This window comes from Lissotriton vulgaris, chromosome 3_1 (genome assembly GCF_964263255.1).
Source record: "Lissotriton vulgaris chromosome 3_1, aLisVul1.2, whole genome shotgun sequence".
In the NCBI taxonomy this organism is placed as follows: domain Eukaryota; kingdom Metazoa; phylum Chordata; class Amphibia; order Caudata; family Salamandridae; genus Lissotriton; species Lissotriton vulgaris.
The window spans coordinates 1,242,412,670-1,242,432,744 of record NC_141689.1 but is presented as its reverse complement, the minus strand read 5'-3'; the positions used below and the strand labels follow the sequence as shown (position 1 = coordinate 1,242,432,744).

The window sequence follows — 20,075 nt, the reverse complement described above, 5'->3', positions numbered from 1 at the left end:
CACAAGAAGAAGTTATCATTGATATCACTCGTATTCCATCACATAAAGCCCCTTGCTCTAATGAGTTAATAATGGAGCCTTATAAGGTAAACGTTGTATTCTGGGCCTTGGTTATCAAAAAGGTTTTAAACTGAGCTGCAAATAACTCCCTTCCTGCCAAATTTTGTTTATTGTACCTGTTTTCAGAACATTTAATAGGCAAGATCCTCAATGCTATTGGCCAATCTCTCTGTTTGACTCTATAATCAAAGTAGTTGGCCAAATCATACTGCCTAGGATTGAACCTTGGTCTAAAGACACCGAAGTCCTTTCGCCTGTCCAGTATGGTTTTAGGGAGGTGTCGGCACTCAGGAAGTAAGCGATACCAAAGGGGATGGGGGATGATGGACGGAGCGTTTGAGCAAATCAAACACTCACCCCCAGTCAACTGATCTTGGTTTAATCCATCACCATTATTTAGCTCACTCCACCACCCCAGTTCAGACATGCCAATATGCAAATCAGTCTGACCCTATGCCTCATCGGAACAGTCCAGCCCGAACTGCCGAGCCATGTCTTCCCTGGACCGGAAACAAGCGTCCTGGGACCGGTTTCGGATTCATAATCCTCATCAGCTAGGCTATCTTGAATCCAGTGGTAGAGGAAGTGTCTTCATTTGCACTTGATTATCAGTAAATATACCATAGCAAAGAGGGGAGCACTCTTCCTTGCTTTCATGGGTGATAGTGGTGCTATCATTGGGTTAACCAATCAAAGCCGGGAGCCATCCTGTCCAAAATGGGACAAGCTAGGGATTTGGCTAACTTTCTTCATGCCTTACACTCTGGGCTCTCAGTGTCAGTAAGGTGTGGGGCAGAACACGATTGCGCTGAGTGTTTGCCGCTTGCCAGGAGTGTTCGCCAAGGCCCCATTTTGTTTCTCTTCGATATTATTAGTCTCAATTAATTTCTCCTTTTGACAGACAAGGATATGCCTACGGTTAATTATATCCCAGCTCTATTATATGCTGATGATGCTGTGCTTACATCAAGTACCCCAATGGAATGAAGGGTTTATTTGACAACTTAGATAAATTTATGGACCATATTGACCTTGGTACAAATATTTCAAAATCTCATTCTATACCATGTGGTGTTAACTCCTGCAAACCTATTCCAATACTAATCAAGGGTGAAAGATTAGAAAAAGTACATCATTTTATCTATTTAGAGGTCACCTTTGACTCTTTAAGAGCTTGGTCCCTGTGAATTCTAAATAGGCCTTTTAAGTTTAACTAAGACTTTGGAACCTTGTTCAATTTTTTAAGAACAGACCGATCCCACCAACCTTAGACATATACAATTGTAAGTGTCTGCTGGTTTTGATTTACGGGGCTGCTATTTGGAGTTACCAAAAACACAAAAAAATTACAATTAGAAGCAACTATTAGGTTACCCCATGCAGCCCTCACTATTTTTCCATGAACAATGGGCCTTTCTTATGTGGAAGTTCCTATTAAATTCGCACCAGTGCTTTTTTGTGAATCTATATGGGGTAACGGTCATGCTGCCTTCAATCAAGTGATGCTTGCAGACTGTCTTGGATGTGATATAGGTTACAAGATTCCTTGGCTAAGGCACATTAATGAGATTGCCCTGTTTACCGCTCCCCATCAGATTGCCACAGGGGAAGCCCAAAGGGTAAAAAAAAGATATCTTGCAATAATATCCATGAACAAAGAGGCTAAATAGATGAACAAAGTAACCCTCCAAGATTATGCAATTATTCAAACCACAATCAGCACAAAGCCCTATATGATTCTGGTTAATGGGTTATGGGAACCATCTTTATTCACCAGATTTCACACGTGTAATATCAGAAGTCACCTCTATTTTCTGTTGGGGCAATACAACATATTGTCTACATTATTATGCACTTGCGATGAATCCTCAACACAAAAGCTTATGCACTTTGTCTTTTTCATACATTTTATAAACCTTTCACGTGGTTGTATTTATTATCATTACTCAAAGTCTATGGATTTTATAAATGTAAGCATGCTTTTTACTTTCTGCGGATGTTATCTTGTCTAGCTCTTTACTACTCTGTGTGGACCTTTTTAAAGTCTGCCATGAGATCTTGCAAAACAATTATATTTTAACATCATTATAATATGTATAATCAATAGTTGCTGCTAGCTATGGTTTATTCTGTAGGACCTTGTACGCCAGTTGAATATTAAGTGTGCACTTGGTACACCACCACCGAAGACCACACTACAACAATCATGGAGCACCTCAACTTCCAACTCCAAACCGAAGAAAGCACAACCATCAGAGGCACCCTCGCCTACAGGCCCTCAGCACCGCACCCAAGTTCCCGAATTTGTCACCGACACACCATCGACTCCAAGCACTACATCTTCCTCAGTTACCTCAACTTCCACCTCAATTATCCCAATGATGCAAACACTGCCATGTGTCCTGGAAAGCATGAGCAACATCAGCTTGACCCAACTGGTCACCAACCCCAAACACAGTGCAGGACACACGCTTGGCCTGATCTTCACCACCAACCACAGAGTCAAGTACAGTCATGTCAACTAGCTGACCTGGACCGACCACACCATCATCCACTTCACTATTGAAGAATCCTCACGCACCACCGACAAGCCTCTTAGCTCCTCCCACAATAGCTGTGAAAGTGACAGCGATCCAATGGACGGCGCCCTCAATACCACCCGTCACGACTCCGCAACCAACCTAGAACAGGCCATGAAGCACTTCTCCGACTGGATCAACGACTGTGCCGACAGAGTCACCCCTTTCAAGCCCTTCAAGATCAGGAGATCCACCAAACAAGCTAGCTGGTATACACCAGTACTAAGGACCATGAAAAGCAACTGCAAATGTCAATAAAGATGATGGTGCATCAGCAAAGATCCCACAGACTGAGCCACCTTCAAGTCAGCCCTTATAAAATACCACAAATGCCTGAAAGACACGAAACTTTGCGCCCTAGTGGACTGCATCAAAGTCAAATCCGACAACAGCAAGGAACTCTTCAACATCGTCAGGGAGTACCCCTGCTCTTCAGCCACCGAGAACACCATACCCCTTTCTCAAAACTCTGCAACACCCTGGCTGACTACTTTCACAACAAGATATCCACCATCTAATGCTACTTCGAACCCCAACCCACTGACCTCTGCAGCCTCCTTATGCCAACGACACCACACACACCTGCTCACTGCATGGAAACCACTCACAACACAGAGCAACACAGCCATCATAAACTCCATCCACTCTGGAGCACCCCCGGACCCCTGCCCCCACCACCCCTTAAACCTCGGGAGCAAGGAAATCAGCTGCAAACCCACCTCTATTCTCAATATGTCCATATCACAGCCAACTTTCCAATGGAAGCACGCAGAGGTCAGACCCCTTCTCAAGAAACCCTCCACTGACCCCAGCAAACTCAAGAACTACCTGCTCCCCTTCCCTGCCAAAGTCCTTGAGAAGGCCATCTACCACCAACTCACAGAACACCTGAAGAGTAACAATCTTCTGGACAACTCCCAAACCAGATTCCATACCAACCACAGCACAGAGGCTGTGCTGATCGCCACCACCGATGACATCAGGTCCCTCATCGACCACAGGGAGACAGCGGCTCTGATCCTCCTGAACCTCTCAGCTGTGTTTGACACTGTATCCCACCCACTACACCCTCATCAAAAGACTCTGTCACATTGGGATCCAGGGAGATGCACTCAAATGGATTGCATCCTTCCTCACAGGACAAACCCAAAAGATCTGCCTACCACCCTTCACTTTGAAACCCAAGAGCATCATCTGTGGCGTTTCTCAAAGCTCATTCCTCTGCCTCACCCTGTTCAACAAGTACATCCTCTGACGAACATTGTCAAAACCCATGAGCTCAAGATTATATCCTATGCAAACAACACCAGGTTCATCCTCTTACTCTCAGAAGACCCCTCCACCACTAGGACCAACTTCCACAGCTGCATGATGAGCGTCATCAACTGGATGACGACCACTTGCCTGAAGCTCAACACAGACAAAACGGAACTGCTGATTTTTTAGAAGAACACCTCACCATGGCAGGACACCTGGACCCATGCCTACAGACCACGCCTGCAACTTCAGCATCATCCTGGACAGCAAACCCACCATAAAATGCCAGCTCAACGCAGACTCCTCTGCATGCTTCCACATCCTCCATATGCTCTGAGAGCTCTTCAGATGGCTCCCCGTCAACACCAGGAAAGCTGTCACTCAAGCCCTAGTCACCAGTCGGCTGGACTACAGCAAAGCACTCTACGCAGGACTCAACACCCAACTCCTGCAGAAACTCCAGACGATACAGAACTCACCCACCAGACTCATCCTCGACCCCCTCCCCAATGGACCCATATCACCCTCCAACCCAGGAACCTCCCCAGGGACCCATCCATAAAAGATGCCAATTCAAGATGGTCATACTCGCCTAAAAGGCCCTCGATGACCAAAGATCCGCATACATCAACTACCACCACTTCCACCAACTCTCCAGACACCTGCGCTCTGCCTCCCTCGCTGACACTCCACGCATCCGCTGAAGCAACAGTGGATGACTTTCTTTCTCCTACCTTGCTGCCAAGTTCTGGAACGACCTCCCCTTGCACCTCCAACCATCATGATTAGTTGCACTCTACAAATTCGAGTTGATTGATTGACTTGTATGTAATTTATGATTATTTATGAAATTTTGAATAAAGTAAAGCTCAAAGTTCAAAGTGATTTACAATTTAATTAAATGCCCACACCTCTACAAAATAGATACCTGCACCCCAAGAAATAAGCACCCCAAGATTGAATACACTTTCTACCTTTACCCCGATAACCCTAGGAGCTCCCTCCCAAAAATTCATTTACAGACAATAAATAAATACAATAAATTACAGTAACTCAAAAATAAATACTACGGGCCAGATGTTCATACCCTTATGTTTGAGATACCTAATAGTACATTTTTTTTATTCGCTATTAAGTAATCGCAAACAGCCATGTACTAAGGTATGTTTTACACTGTTTGTGATTCCCAATGGGTCGCAAATCGACCTACCGCATTCATATTCATGAGGTAGGTCGCAATTTGCGATCCATTGGGAATAGCTAAAATCACAGGGCTGATAGCCTGCTGGGGTCAGCAGATCACCATGTCTGTGATTGTTTTTAAATAGAGCAATGTTTTTTTAAATGCAACCTGTTTTTTAAAGCAACATGAGATGCGTTTTTAAAAAATCGACCTACCGCATTCATATTCATGAGGTAGGTCGCAATTTGCGATCCATTGGGAATAGCTAAAATCACAGGGCTGATAGCCTGCTGGGGTCAGCAGACCACCATGTCTGTGATTGCTTTTAAATAGAGCAATGTTTTTTTAAATGTAACCTGTTTTTTAAAGCAACATGAGATGCGTTTATAAAAACAAAAACGATAAGTTTTCTTTTCATTTTTTAAGATTAAGCGGAGCTCTGCGGGGCAACTGCCTGCTCTTAAAAAATGTTTTTACAACTATTCGGTTAAAAAGTTTAAAACCATCAAAGCACAGCACAGTATTTCACTTCACAATTGATCATGTTTACATATCACGACTAGCACAACTAAATACATTACAATATAAAAAGTGCTTTACATTTGGCAAACACATATACAAGATAAAAAGTTTGTCACCCAATGAAGATTATTAATCATTTAAAAATCCAAAATTCATCTGATGGTCGTCACAGCATAAACTTTCTAACATACTGGGGGCAACATAACAGGTAGGGTGGAGGAAGGCGATTTAGGGTAACAATAATTTCTTTCTACATCTCATAGCCCCTGTAATGTAACTCAACACCCCAAAACATACCACAGCAGTTCCGAGCATTTGTAAATAGACCAAAACTGGTCCGACCTGCTCAAAATTATAACCTCTTAACAATGGCAAGATGAATTTCTTACGTGGCAATACATAAAACTTACAGAAAAAGATCATGGGAAGCACGTTTTGCTTAGAATTATTATCACATCGGTACGGCCCCAAAGTCCCACTTTTAGCAAACCCCCTAGGGAAAGATAGCAACCATGGTAGCATGTTATGCTTAAACCTTAATAAAACAAACAGATGGAATGGCTTGTTTATATAGGTTAAGTACGGCTTTATCTCTCTCCCTGTACTTAGCATAACAAAATTTCTGACTGATGGTTTTACCAATTCGTCTTCTTCCCTTTGTGACTTCACCCTATTTAGGAATCGGGATTTTACTGCCTTGATTGCAATTTTACTTAAAACCCTAGGGTTTGTAAACAGATCAGGGCTACCCATTGAATTCATTTGAGTTTTAATATAACGGATCCAAGGTATAGCCAAGGCCTTATCTAGGGACAAACAATCTTGGAAAATAAATTGATTTAAGTTCAGAGCTTGCTGTGCCCAAATTCTTAGCCACCCTAGTATCGGTGCCACAGCAATCTGATCAGAAATATAGCCAGCCCCAGGTCTTCATGTATGTTAAAGGTAGCTGCAGATTGAGGGAGTGACAACACTTTTCTAAAAAAGACATTTCCTGCAGTTTGGATCTCACTTACTTCAGTATAGCCCCACACCTCACTCCCATACAACACCATGGGCACACATTTAGCGTTATAGATTTTCATAAGGGCCGATAATGGCTTACAGCCTAAATGTTTCGCAAAGTGTGTTTTCTTTCAATGCGCGTTGCATCGCCCATGACCTTCTATCATAAAATACAATACCCAAATATGGGAAGGTAGGTACTTTAATGAGCTCCTGGCCTTTGCAGAAAAATGATGCCTTTTTCGCCTGTCCACTCCCTAATGACATAGCCTGTGACTTTTTTAAATTAGTTTTCAAATCCAAAGAGTCCATAAAATTAATAAAACAATCTAAAAGCGATTGTAATCCTCTTGCCGTCCTAGCCACTAACACAGCATCATCTGCATATAGTAGTGCGGGAATCTTTTTTTGGCCAACTCTCGGGATGTCCTTGCATGCTGAAATTAGGGTGTCACCCAGCTTGTTTATATAGAGTGTAAACAGCAAGGGAGCAAGGATACACCCTTGCCTTACCCCTCGCTTTACTGGCCAGGCGTCCGTCAAGCTCCCATTCTCATTATAGCGAACTGCTGCGCTAGTGTTCTCATGGATATCTGCTAGGAAGGATATTAGTACGGGGTCCAACCCTATGTCAAACAGGGAAGTCCAAAGTTTTTGACGATTTACAAGGTCGAAAGCAGTGGACAAATCCATAAAAGCTATATGTATGTCCCCCTGCTTTGCGACCATGTATTTCCCTATCACAAGATGTAAATTGAGGCATTGACCAGCAGTACCTCTTCCTTTTCTAAACCTGTACTGTAGATCCGAGATGACTGCGTTCTCTTCCAGCCAGTTTGTCAGACGCTCCAGTACGGCTTTTCCGATTATTTTAGCAGCCGAATTCAAGAGAGAGATCGGCCGATAACACGCCGGGTCCTCTCTTGAACCCTTCTTAAATATTGGGACAATAACCGCCTTACCCCAAGACACTGGGGGACCCACTTTAGTGACTGCATTAAAAACAGAAGTTAAAATCTTTGCCCAATAGTGAGGATCTGCCCTGTAAAGGTCTGCCGGAACCCCGTCCGGTCCTGGGACTTTCCCATGTGCCGTGGACTCAATAGCATCCAAAACTTCTTCCTCAGTCAAATTAATTTTTCCTGCCCGTATAGAATCACCTAGAATCATAAAAGATGAGTTATTTATATCCGCATAAAGACCACCAAAGTGCTCCACCCACTTTTCTGGTGGGATGAGGCAATCCTTGTTTGTATTTTCTGTCTCATTAAACAAAGGACTATTAATCACTTTCCAAAATTGAGTGCTACTTTTCAGAACACTAGCTTTGGACAGTTCCTCCCAAGTCATATCTTTTAGCTCGATTTTCCTCCGTTTAATAGCCTTCTTATAGGCCCTTCTTGCCTCAGCAATCCTCTGGGAATCCTTACCAGGCTCTTTTAGTACTTCTAGAAGCACCGTGTGGGTATCAGTACAGGCTTGGTTAAACCAATTTTCCAATTTCTTGGGCCTTATTTTACTTTTCCTAATCAAATTAGTTGCTACCTGTTCTGTGATATGGTTAAAAGCACAGAGGATATCCCTTGGATCTGAACTTGCACCTAAACATATGGTCAGATCCTCAGTTTTACTCCTGTACAGGCTTTCCAGGAAGTCAATAGGAGTAATCATCTCCCACCTTAATCTACGGCCTTGACATTTAGAGGCTGTATTTAAATTGGAAATAGTGGCAGAAACAATCTCACTTTTAAGGGCCCTGATATTAATGTCCAACGTGAGTGGGTTATGATCACTAAAACCATTCTGTGTAACAAACAAAGGACCTATTGTGTTTCTCAAAAGGCACAACACTAAAATATAGTCTATAATAGACTTTTTGCCTTGACCATTAAACGTTGGGACAGGGCACCGAGTTTCCCCTTGCACTGGGGCAAACAGATAATGTGCTGATAAAAAACTCTCCAGATACAACCCACTCTTAGTATGCTCAAAATGAGTATTCCCAAATGGGTCATTTTCAAAATCCATATTCTGAAAACATTGCATGTGACAAACATGTATGTTAAAATCACCAAGCACTAAAAGATAATAAAACGTGTCGTTGTGTTCATCATAATCATCCAAAAACCCCGATAGTGCTCTTAAATGGTCCAATTTATCGCTCCGGGTGAAAGAATTATAAAAGTTTATCACCAGGATTGTAGGCAAATTATCACCCTCCAATCTTACTGCTAAAATATTTGGGGAACTTGTCACTATTAATACTGCTTTATACAGTAGTTTCAGACTAAATAACAACAAGAGCCCTCCCCTGGATCTCCCCATTGTAGATGGTGTTGCAAATTTACTAAATAATTGGTAACCATCCAAGTGATAGCCTTCTCTAACTTCCCATGTTTCCTGCAGGGCGATAATGTGGTGAACTGAGAGAAAAGCCTCCCAGTTTATGTCCCCTCTTTTTGATTGTAGCCCGGCAATATTCCATGATAGGATCACTATCTTGTTCTCCGATACAGTGGGTCTTAATTCCTTATACTCCTTATTCCCTGTAAGCACTGAATGTGTTACTACTAGATTGGTAACCCCATCTTCCACTGTAGAGCTCATAGTTGGAACTTCTGAACCTGAGTACCCCCCCTTAGCTACTATTCTTAATGTGGGCCTGTTTCTCATAAAATCCCCTTCACTGGGAAAAGAGATTGGGACTCTGTCACCAGATGGTGTAGCACTATCTACCACTAGGCTTCCAACAGGACCCTGTGCGCAAGGTTCAGTAGGCAGGCATGCACTATACACGTCCAGTGGGCTGGCTAGTCCTAGTTCTGGGTTGTCTCCATCCCCAAGTATCTTATTACTACCGGGTGGCAGTCAGTCGACCCCCTCCATCCCCATGAGTGAGGAGAAGCGATTTGAGGTGGCAATGTTGAACATGGGGTGTACATCGCTACATATATTTTGTTTTCCCTGTCTCCGGGGGTTACCCACCAGCGCTTTTGGGTAAAAGTAACTTACATCTTTGGTGGATATACCTCCATCATAACCCCCGTGAACCAGTCTCGGAAATAATTTGTGGCCCTGCGATCCCTGAAATTTATAATAATTATGTCCCCAGGTACATCCTTCGGTCTTCTTCCGACCCAATCCAACCTTCTAACATGTAACATTTCGCCGTCTAGGTTGGGAGGTAATGGCCTGTTAACTCTTAGCCAGTGCATGACCTTGTTCTTGAGGTCTGATAGCTTTCGAATGTTCCTGCTGTCAACTCTGGTACCCCTGTTAAAACAATGACAAAAGGTTCAGCCTCCGGTAGGAGATCTATATGTTGGACAGGCCCTGTGATCTGTTTATCTTTTTGGGTAGTCCTCTGTTTGTTACCCAATGTTTCATGACCTTTCATGTTTACTTGCCTTTTGTCCAATGTTTCCCTAAGATTAGTGAGGTCAAAATAAATATTTGTAGTGTGTTTACCGATTGTAATATTATCATGGGCTTTAGGCTGCGACTTACTATTGGTTACATTTTAGGGGGCCTTGGACGCTGTCCTCGGCTCTAATGTGTTCGGGGTATGTCTTTTATTTGCCATCTCTTTAAGTAGATTTGAGTTGGCAATCCCCATGTCTGAGATGGATCCTAATTTCTCAGTCATACGTTTAACCCTCTCAATTAAAGGCAAGAGCAGCAATTTAATTAGTTGCTCGATGTTGTTCATTAACACTTGCACAAGGCGTGTATTTAAATGGCCTTGAGTGGCTTCACTTATTTCTGGGCCTTTAGGTGTATTAGGAGTCCTGTCTGCCCGGCAAGCTTTAGCTCGACTTCCTTTATGCTTTGCCCCACCCCTCTTTCTTTTCATGGGAATGGCCGGCCCTAATTTTCTAATACTGGTCGGCTTTTCAGGGACTTGATTACCAGAAATTATTAGTAATTAATCTTCCGACGAAGGAGGAGATTTTTAACCCGGACTTATGTCAGTACTAGAGGGGTCCCTTTGAGTCGGTAAGGTTGCTGGGAGATCTTGTATTTGTAGGGGTATGCATATAATACTAGTTGGTTCAGAACAAGTAATGGCATGCGTGGGTGTCTTTGCTGATTGAATAGTCCCTAAAGATGAGCGTTTTCTCTGGCATTCTAAGGATATACGCCGCTCAGTTAACATAATTTCTTTTTCTAATACTGAGGTAACCCTTGTAATAAACGCATCCAGGGGCCCTTGGACGGAGCCTCCTGTTAAAGATCTTCGGCCTAAGTTCAAGATATTAGACATGATAAATACGGTAAATACAATACAATGGGCAAGAGAATTAGAAGCAAAATTTCCTTACTAATGGTGCTTAGAGTCTTGCTTCGTAGGTCTAAGTTGAAAACAGACCAAAAAGGGGGGTGGCCCAGCCCAGCCTGGCCAGCCCCGGACGGCCACAGACTGCCCGCCCTTTGCCCGGGCTTAGCCGTGCGCTGCCCGCGCGCTCCCGCGACGCGGGGTGGCGCTAGTTTTTATGCGCCTCCTGGCGCGATATCCCTGTGCGCGGCTTCCGGCCCCATAAACTGCTGGGATTTGAAGTCCGCTCTTCTCTCAGCGGCTGCGCCAGATGGCGTGGGTGTGCAGCGGCGGGAGGCAGGTCGATGCGGCGGCACAGGCGACGTGTGGCAGGTAAGATCCCCGAATAGGCAACAAACAGGGTCTGAATTGTACGACAGTACAAGCAGCAAAGGAGTTCCCCACTCCACCGCGGTTGATGCTAGTTTTTATGCACCTCCTCGCGCGATATCCCCGTGCACGGCTTCCGGCTGCATAGGCTGCTGGGATTTGAAGTCCACTCTCCTCCCAGCGGCTGCACTAGATGGCGTGGGTGTTCAGCGGCGGGAGGCGGGTCGATGCGGCGGCACAGGCGGCGTGTGGCAGGTAAGATCCCCGAATAGGCAACAAACAGGGTCTGAATTGTACGGCAGTACAAGCAACAAAGGAGTTCCAACTATTCACAAAGGGAAAGGTGTGCCTTTAGGACCCCTTCCTTCTTGTTTGCTTATAGGTTACCACCTACTTGAAGAAGGCAGTAAAATGCGAATGTTTTGCAATGGGATTTTGATCGCAAAACATCCACACATCCCACTTTGAGTCGCTATTAGGAAGGGATGCCATTAACATGCTCCTTCCTAATACTTAATATTTTGCGGTCACAGATGGCCCGATTCTGCAAATCGGTCCATTTGTGAGCTCAAAAAAGCTAGGTATATCTGACCCTAAGACCATTTACAAAATAAATATCTGTACCCCCCCACCGCACAAAATGTTGCCCCAAAATTAAAATACTCCTCAACCTTATCTCCTATAACCATGACTTCCTGATTCTAAAGAATGTGCCTGAATGTAATGAAATTCAATTTAGAACAAATGATTAAATGTCAGGCACAAATACCCTGAACCCTCACTCACTCTCACTCAACTAACTTTGGGGCGGATTAGGATGGCGGTGAATCCGCATCCATCGGGCCGGATTCACCGCCTTGGTTTGTGAAAACACCACCCGCCACATTACGATGGCGGTGGGATCAGCGGCGGACGGCAAGTCCGTCCGCCGCTGATCCGCGGTGGTTGTACGCAGATATGGTTATGGTGTCTGCAAGACACCGCCAGCCATATCACGATGCAGGCGGAAACATGATTTTCCACGACGGCTTTTCCGCCGTGGAAAAGCATGTGGTCTTTTGGTTTTGGGGGCCCGTTGCAAGCCACCAGGGTGTTGAGGGGTGTGGGGTGCACATGGGGGGTACCTATGGTACCCCCCTGCTTTGGCATGCACAGGGTGGCAGGCACCACGTGGTGCCTGCCAAGTTGTGCATGCCAAAGGTAAGCATGCATATTTTACATTGTGGCAGGACAGCCGCTGCCCCTGCGGTCGGTCCCTCCACCTCGGGGGTGGCGGACGGACGCTGGTCCGTCCGCCATCCTAATCGGCACCTTTATTCGGTTATTGTACATATAAAATAACCATAAAAGTACAGTTGTCTTATCACAATCAAAATTCATATTTAAGAAAGAACCGTAAAGTTACACATGATAAAAACATGTATAATAAAATTCATATTATAATTGACTACCGAAATCTAAAAACAGTCTTTAGAAAGGCAGTGACAGAGGCAACAGTTAGTATATCATCCAGTTTCTGAATTGCCAAAAATGCAGGGCGGCATTGTCTTATTTCCATACTTTTTAGTAGTGGGGCAATCCATTTTTTCCTCGGTACCATGTCAAATATACAGAAAAATAAAACATGCATGGAGGATTGAGCCGACAGATCATCACAAGGAAACTTAGAGAGTGATCGTGTCCAACCATTCACCTCAAGAAAACTTAAGGATCTATGCAGGATGTTAAGTCTGAGGTGTGTTTTTAAGAACCTCTCACAATCCTTTATAGGTAGCAAGATGTAAGGTTTAATGTTACCAGTAACCAGGGTGAGGTGATGTGCTACCACTGTGGGTTTGGCCATTTCGTTAATTATTCTTAGGTCACTCAGGTGTATCATGCAAAGGTTTTTAAGTGCATTTCTAGAAACCTGTAGCATTAATAGGGTATCGTTAAAATATTCCAAGTGGCCTATTTGTGACAAAAATATTTAGACATAGTGTAGCCATCTAATTTTGTTGGCATTGTCGATACTCATTACATCTTTTAGAATAAAACGATTAAAAACAGTCTCTTCAGTGGTCCAAACTCTATGCCATAATAAGACTGGTTGAATCTTAACTATATCTTCCAAGTACGGAACACCGAGTTCTGTGTGGCAAATTAGGGTGGAAACACTGTCCGGGACTGCTAACAGGTACCAAAGAAAGATATTTTCTGCCACCTGCAATGTAGAAACATTGGCATACACCCAAATGCCTGCCCCATATGTAGCGATTGCTACACATGTAGCTCTGTAAATGCACAGTAATTCTCCTGGTGAGCGCCTACCCATGTTTCTGCTAAAGTTTGTCAGGGCCATTAACACCTTGGCTGCTATGGCTTTTCCCCTCCTGTGCTGGAAAAGCTCGAAAGGCATTATTTCATGACGAGCTCACCTTGTCATAAGCACAGCTCCAGTGTGCCTCATGACGAGCTGAGCTCGTCATGAGCATGGAAGGGGTTAAGGACTTACAAAAAAGGAGCCTTCTAGTTTTTAGTGCATTGCTCCAGGAACCAGACTGATCAAACAATATCCCTGAATAGGAGAATATGGGAGTAAAATCTAAAACTTTTGAACCGGTACAAATTGACTTTTTCTTTTTATTTGCCCCAAGGCCGCAGTTCATTGAAAAAGTTTTAGAGCAATTAATTGTAAGGCCCAGATTTGTCATGAATTGTGAAAAGGACGTTACCACCCTTTGCATAGCAATGGGTGTCCGGGCCATCATGACCGCGTCATCTGCATATAGGAGTGCAGGGACAGATCGTGCCGCTGCCATAGGCAGATCCCTGCACTCCCTAAGCAGAGTATTCTCAAGATCATTAATATATAGGGTGAACAAGAATGGGGCAAGGACGCAGCCTTGCTGCACCCCTCTCAAAATCTGGAACCCCCTAGTTAAGTCCCTGTCTTTTCCAAATCGGACCTTTGCCCTTGCCCTGGAGTATAATTGCCTCAAATAGGCGGTTATCTGACTGTCTAGCCCCAGCCTTTCCAGAATTGCCCATAATTTTACATGCATGACGCAGTCAAACACTGACGTTAGGTCAACAAGAGTTAAAAACAGCTTCCCTCCCTTTGCTTTTGTGTATTTGTCTAAAAGAATATGAAGATTTAGGCTCTGGTCAACAGTGCCAAGACCTTTTCGAAAGCCATATTGGGAATCGCTGATGATTGATTACTCGTCTGCCCAAAGTTGTAGTCTATCTAAGACCACACGCCCAATTATCTTAACAGTGGAATCTAGGAGTGAAATTGGGCAGTAGCAAGCTGGGTTTGCTCTATCACCCTTTTTAAATATGGGAACTATGATGGATTCATATCACGTCTTTAATAGGTCTATACAGCAACATGCATTAAATAATTGGGTGAGTAATGGTCCTCATAGAGCTACATTGTTTTTAAACAAGTCAACCGGAACTCCGTCCGGGCCCGGGGCCTTACCACCCTTACTAGCTTTAATAGCTAGTTTAACTTCTTCCAAAGTGAAGCCCATCTCTAGTTGCTGGGAGGGGGGTAGAGCTCTTGATCGAATTCCGGCCCTTACTTTTCCTGGTCAGACAGAGGTTGGTCACTATAGAGTTTGGCGTAATGTAATATCCACTCTTCCTCGGTAATAGCAATCTCTATAGTTGCCTTGGGGCTATCATTAAAGAAGGGGGCATTAACCGCCTTCCAGAAAGCAACAGTATCTCGATTCATGGACGCCTCATGTAGAGTATTCCATGCTTCTCTCTTCATTTCATCCTTCCTTATTTTTAGCGCTGTCTTATAATTTCTTCTAGCTTCCCTTATTAAGTCCTGATCCTTGCTTGAAGCATTTAAAACATGCTTAAGCCTTGAATAAGCCTTCGTGCAAGCAGTATCCTGAACCCAAAAATGAAATGCCTGTACCTTAAAAAAAGTAGCATTCCAAAATTAATACATTCCCTGCCCTTATCTCCTATAACCTTAGCACTGAAATATACAAAATAGTGATTGATGGAATGCTTGAATTAATTTCAGCCACTGGTAATTCCTCAGGCTGCATCCAAATCCATTGTTGTTTTGCACACATTGCTAACTCCGTTTAGACCCAATCAGATGCAAATCAGTCTTGACTGTGCTGCAATAGGAACAGTCCAGGTTGTACTGCCAGGCCAGGTTGACTTTGAACCGGAACGCAAGCAACCCAAGACTGGTTTCACCATGATTGGGCTCTTTAGTCAGGTATAGCTTACATACCTACACACCTAAAAATCATACTTATACTCCAACACAATCAGCACCCCATACTAAAATACTCCAAACCCTTCTCCCTTCTAACCCACTCACCCACTCTTAAAAATGAACGTGAACAAATAAAATACAAATTTAAATTACTGTACTGTACTGTAAATAAATACTTAGATCCATAAATAATAAATGCCTGCAGTCCCAAACATTAGCAACCCAAACTTGAATACACTCCCTACCCTTATTTACTCAGTATAACTATAGCATCTTGCTTCTAAAACTTAATTTGCAGAAAAAAAGACTAAATTAATGTAACCACCCAAAAAGCTATCCACAACCATAACAAAATAAATACCTGGACCCCAAACATATCAGCCCCTCATAATTTAGAAACGTCCTAACCCTTATCTCCTATAACCCATACTCAAGACATCCCGTTCCAAAAATTTTTAACCTCCATCAACTATTTTTGTGGAGTAAACCCCACAAGCCCCCTTTCTTATTCCAACATCTACTCCCCCCTAACGGTTACCCTTTGAAACCAAGCTCCATATGCCGTATTTTTGGAGGACGAGTTTACTCCTCAGCCGACTTTTTTAACTCTAACTATTTATTCCAAAATTCTCATTTCTCAAAAATAATCAATCCCAACTTTATATACTTACCAAACTTACCTCACATTGTAAACGAATTATTTGTAACAACTTACGTTACAAATGCATTTGAGTGATAAAACCTGTAAAGACTGTCTGGCATATTCATCAACAATGCCATTTGCGATTCCTTATTAGCGAAAAATAAGGATTCGCTAATAAGGAATAGCAAAAGGCTATGCATGTAGAAATTGCTTAAAAAATAAACATTCCTTAATTGCGACTCGCAAATTGCGAGTCGCAATTAAGGAATACCTCCCCTATAGGCCCATAAGAATGAATGGGACTACATCTCACTTTAGTGCATTTTTCAAAGTTTTTGCAAATTACCATGAAGTTCAACTTCATGGTAATTTGCTCCCCCTATTAGCGAATTCGCTCATTTTTTTACTTTAATACATTGCATTTAAGGAAGCTCAAAATTTGAGATTCCTTAAATGCAATCACAATTTAAGTAATCGCAATTTAGAGATGACTTAAATTGCGATTTTTGCATTTGGGATGATGCATCCCAAATGCAAAAATACTGGTCGCAAAGGGGCAGATTCTGAGAATCTGCCCGTTTGCGACCGGTTTTGCTTTGATGCATGTGGGCCTATGTGGTAATAAAGTAGTGCACACTGATGACTTTTGAAATAAATAAGTCTTGATAATCACTTACGGAAGAAGTTAATGATGCAGACTATTGCTGAGGCAGTTTACCACTGGCACATCAGGGGATCAAGTATTGCAAGGAGATGTGAACATTGACTGCCACTGATTCGTTTGAGGATTCCTATGGGAATGATAGACAACTCAGGAAGATATGGAAGATATAATGCTAGCCTGTCTTCTGTTAGGTTCTACGAATAAAATGTGTCATGTTGGGCCAAGATCAAAAGTTCCTAGATTTGCAGTCCGTCGCTCTTCTCTTTCTTTCTCTCTTTCCTTCCACCTAAGGTGCTGCTCTAGTAATCCACAAACATAGAATTGTTTCTCTCTGACCAAGTGACTTGTGCGCTTTATGTGCAGGAGTCTGCTGTAACTGCCTTATAACTCTACTGTCTTTTCTTTCTCTACATAGGAGTCACTGCCTCTGGGAGCTTCACGATGCAGCTGCACATTAGCTCCAGTCTTGCGCCCCAGGCCAATGTACTTATAATGACGATCCTTCCCAATGGTGAAGTCATTGCTGATAAGACTTCCTTCAAAATAGAGAGGTGCTTTGCCAACAAGGTGGGTGTTGAGAATAAAGAAGGTTGTCGATCCCAAGAAAAGGGACTGTCATGGTGTGTCTGGGTTCTTTTTGTTAAGGTGAAAGACAACTGAGGGAGAACTGATAGCTAAATGTTGAACATCTCCAATTGGTTAAAGTGTGCGGACGTTCATAATTCATAAATACAGGCCAAACTAGGACACATTTCCTAGACGTGCTGTGTATAATGTATCCCCTGGTGATATGACTGCCAGCTGTATCACTAATTCTGCACTCAAATTATCTCTTCCCGTCATATATGCTGGTGCCATGACGAGGAGGACACATCTGACAGGGTGAGCTGTGTTTCAGGCAATTTACTACTGGGAGAAGTGAAAATCTAAATATAAGGTGTTGTGCACAGGCCTTCCACTTGAGGGGGTATTTTATAGTACTGGGCTATGGTGAGTAGAGGTTTCACATGCTGCAATGTAAAGGTGAAAAGTGTTAACTGAAGCTAAAATATATCTTATTTCTGGGCAGCGGCAAGGTAGAGGGGTGAACAAAGAGAGACATCTAATCCCCTACATTGGATGCTCTGTGTTAGACTATTCCTTCCGTCAAGGTAGGGTTGACATTGCTTTAACCCTACCACTCTTTTACAGCCAGGGAACATAAATGTGACATTACATAGAGCTATCTAATACAGCTAGCATTGGCAATAAATCCTCATAGCTTGGGTTTCTCTGAGGAAACCTGTGGCGTACAAAAAGGAAGGGAGACAACTCTAATTGGGGTCAGATTTTGAACACAATGTTAGATCAGGAAGGGGGTGACCCTGGTTTTTTATATAAGTTTGGTGCGTCAAGATTTTATAAGAAGGTTCGCCTAAAGGTACTGAAATTGGCCTTGATTCTTTGGAACAGAGTTAAGGGGTATTGGGGTATAAAATATTACTCAGATCTTGCCCCTATATGGGACTCCCCGGGTACTCCGCAATGTCTCCAGGATAGCCTCTCTCTACCAGTCAGGAGAGAGGGAATAACAATCTGGTCAGACCTAATTTCATCAGAGGGGGTACATCCTTGGGAGGTGTTGCGGTCTAGGATTGGGGACTCCTTTTCAAAATTTAAATATGCAACACCAAAACACACATTCTCCACCAACAACATTTTTTCATGCTAATGTTTCTGTTATGCTTTCTGATCGCAGGTGAGGCTCCTCGTTATGTGATGTCACTGTGATGTATAGGTGTACACATCGTAATAGTGGCTCCGATGTCACCTAACATCGAAACAAAGAATTATGAAATTGCACAGAATAATTATCTTTGTAAAACCGACTTTTGATTTATTATCCTATTTTCTGACAACTTCAGGAAAAAATATTATCTTTCATCTTGGGACTAAGCATAAACAAAGCTTTAATTAACACAAACATACTAACTTGCATTGCCATTTGAAATGAGATTAGCGTTGTCCAAATAGTATAATGTTCGCAGCCTACTAGTTTAAAACCTTAACCAAGATTGAGCCTCTTAATTGGGACGAATTTGATTTTAGCATCATTGCATAACTTCTTTTATTTTCTGTTATTAACACCAATACATATCTCTAGTTATTACTGATTCACTGCGCGGACCTTTAAACCATGAAGGACCTCAATTTTTCAGTTCATATTCAGTATTCATGATGCTCGATCATAACCTAAAATGGCCTCCATTTATGCCTGAATTTCAGCCCCGACAACTCACAGTCTGTGTACTTCCAAGATGGCTAGTCTTGTGGTGACGTCATGAGGTACAACACACCCCTTTTTACCACAGAATTTGAACCCACAAACAAACACAATGCCACAAGACTTCCGATAATGCACTTAGACATAAAGCAGGCCGCATTCACAGTCTGTCACACCTGTCTGAACATCATTCTTAATTCTACTGTGACAACCCACTTTCTCTTTCACCCATCTTTCCCAGAGTTTACTGTGCTTGCAAAGGATGTCCCTACAGACCCTTTGTTATAGTGACGCTAATCTTTGGCACTGAAGCTCCTTTTAGCACATTACACAGCAGACCTCTGACAAAGATAAAGCAGCTCCCCTCATACTTATTACTAATCTTTATCTACGCCCTGACATAGATACTATTTGAAAAGTACTTGTCTCAAATATATAGCCATATGTTGTTTTGTGTAGACTGATATGTTTATAACAACAATTGTGCTTCGAGAGAACTGCAGCTTCTAAACCTTTTTCGCACGTATGCATAGTGTGTTTCATCGACCAATTTTGATTTGCAGTGTAACCCATACCTTAAGATACATTTTACCCATCAGTAGTACCATGTCCTATCCTTGTGTCCTTCTTTTCTTGAGAAAGCCATAGGCCGAGGGGGCTGCTAAGAGGGAAATTGTGCTGGCTGAAATATTGTGCTGAAGGTGTCTGAAAATAAGATAATAATTCGGAAGCCTGTTTTAGAAAGAAAATTACACTATGCAGTTTGTCATTTATTTACTCCTAAAACTTGCAAATATATGCTATTAGACCTGTTAAACATACCGTCTCTTTGCTCTATTATATTATTCGGCTCCTTAATTAAGTAAACCGGGAGAATGTCTTTCAAGAACGTGAACGAGGAGGCCAGGTAAGCTCAGGGCCGGCTTTAGGGCAGTGCAAATGTACGGCCGGACTGGGCGCTGACCTGTGGAGGGGGTGCTGTGACCTCATGGGGGACACTATGCTTAGCAATATCTTATGATA

The 20,075-nt window shown here is 42.9% G+C and overlaps 1 protein-coding gene across 1 annotated transcript in view; it reads left to right on the top strand.

Annotated features, from left to right (window-relative positions):
- Positions 1 to 20,075, top strand: part of LOC147727726 (alpha-2-macroglobulin-like) — a 1,118,600-nt gene that overhangs the window by 457,031 nt on the left and 641,494 nt on the right. The window contains exon 14 of the mRNA XM_086961723.1: positions 17,205 to 17,356. Coding sequence (XP_086817849.1) covers positions 17,205 to 17,356 — 152 coding nt within the window. The remainder of the gene's footprint in view (positions 1 to 17,204; positions 17,357 to 20,075) is intronic.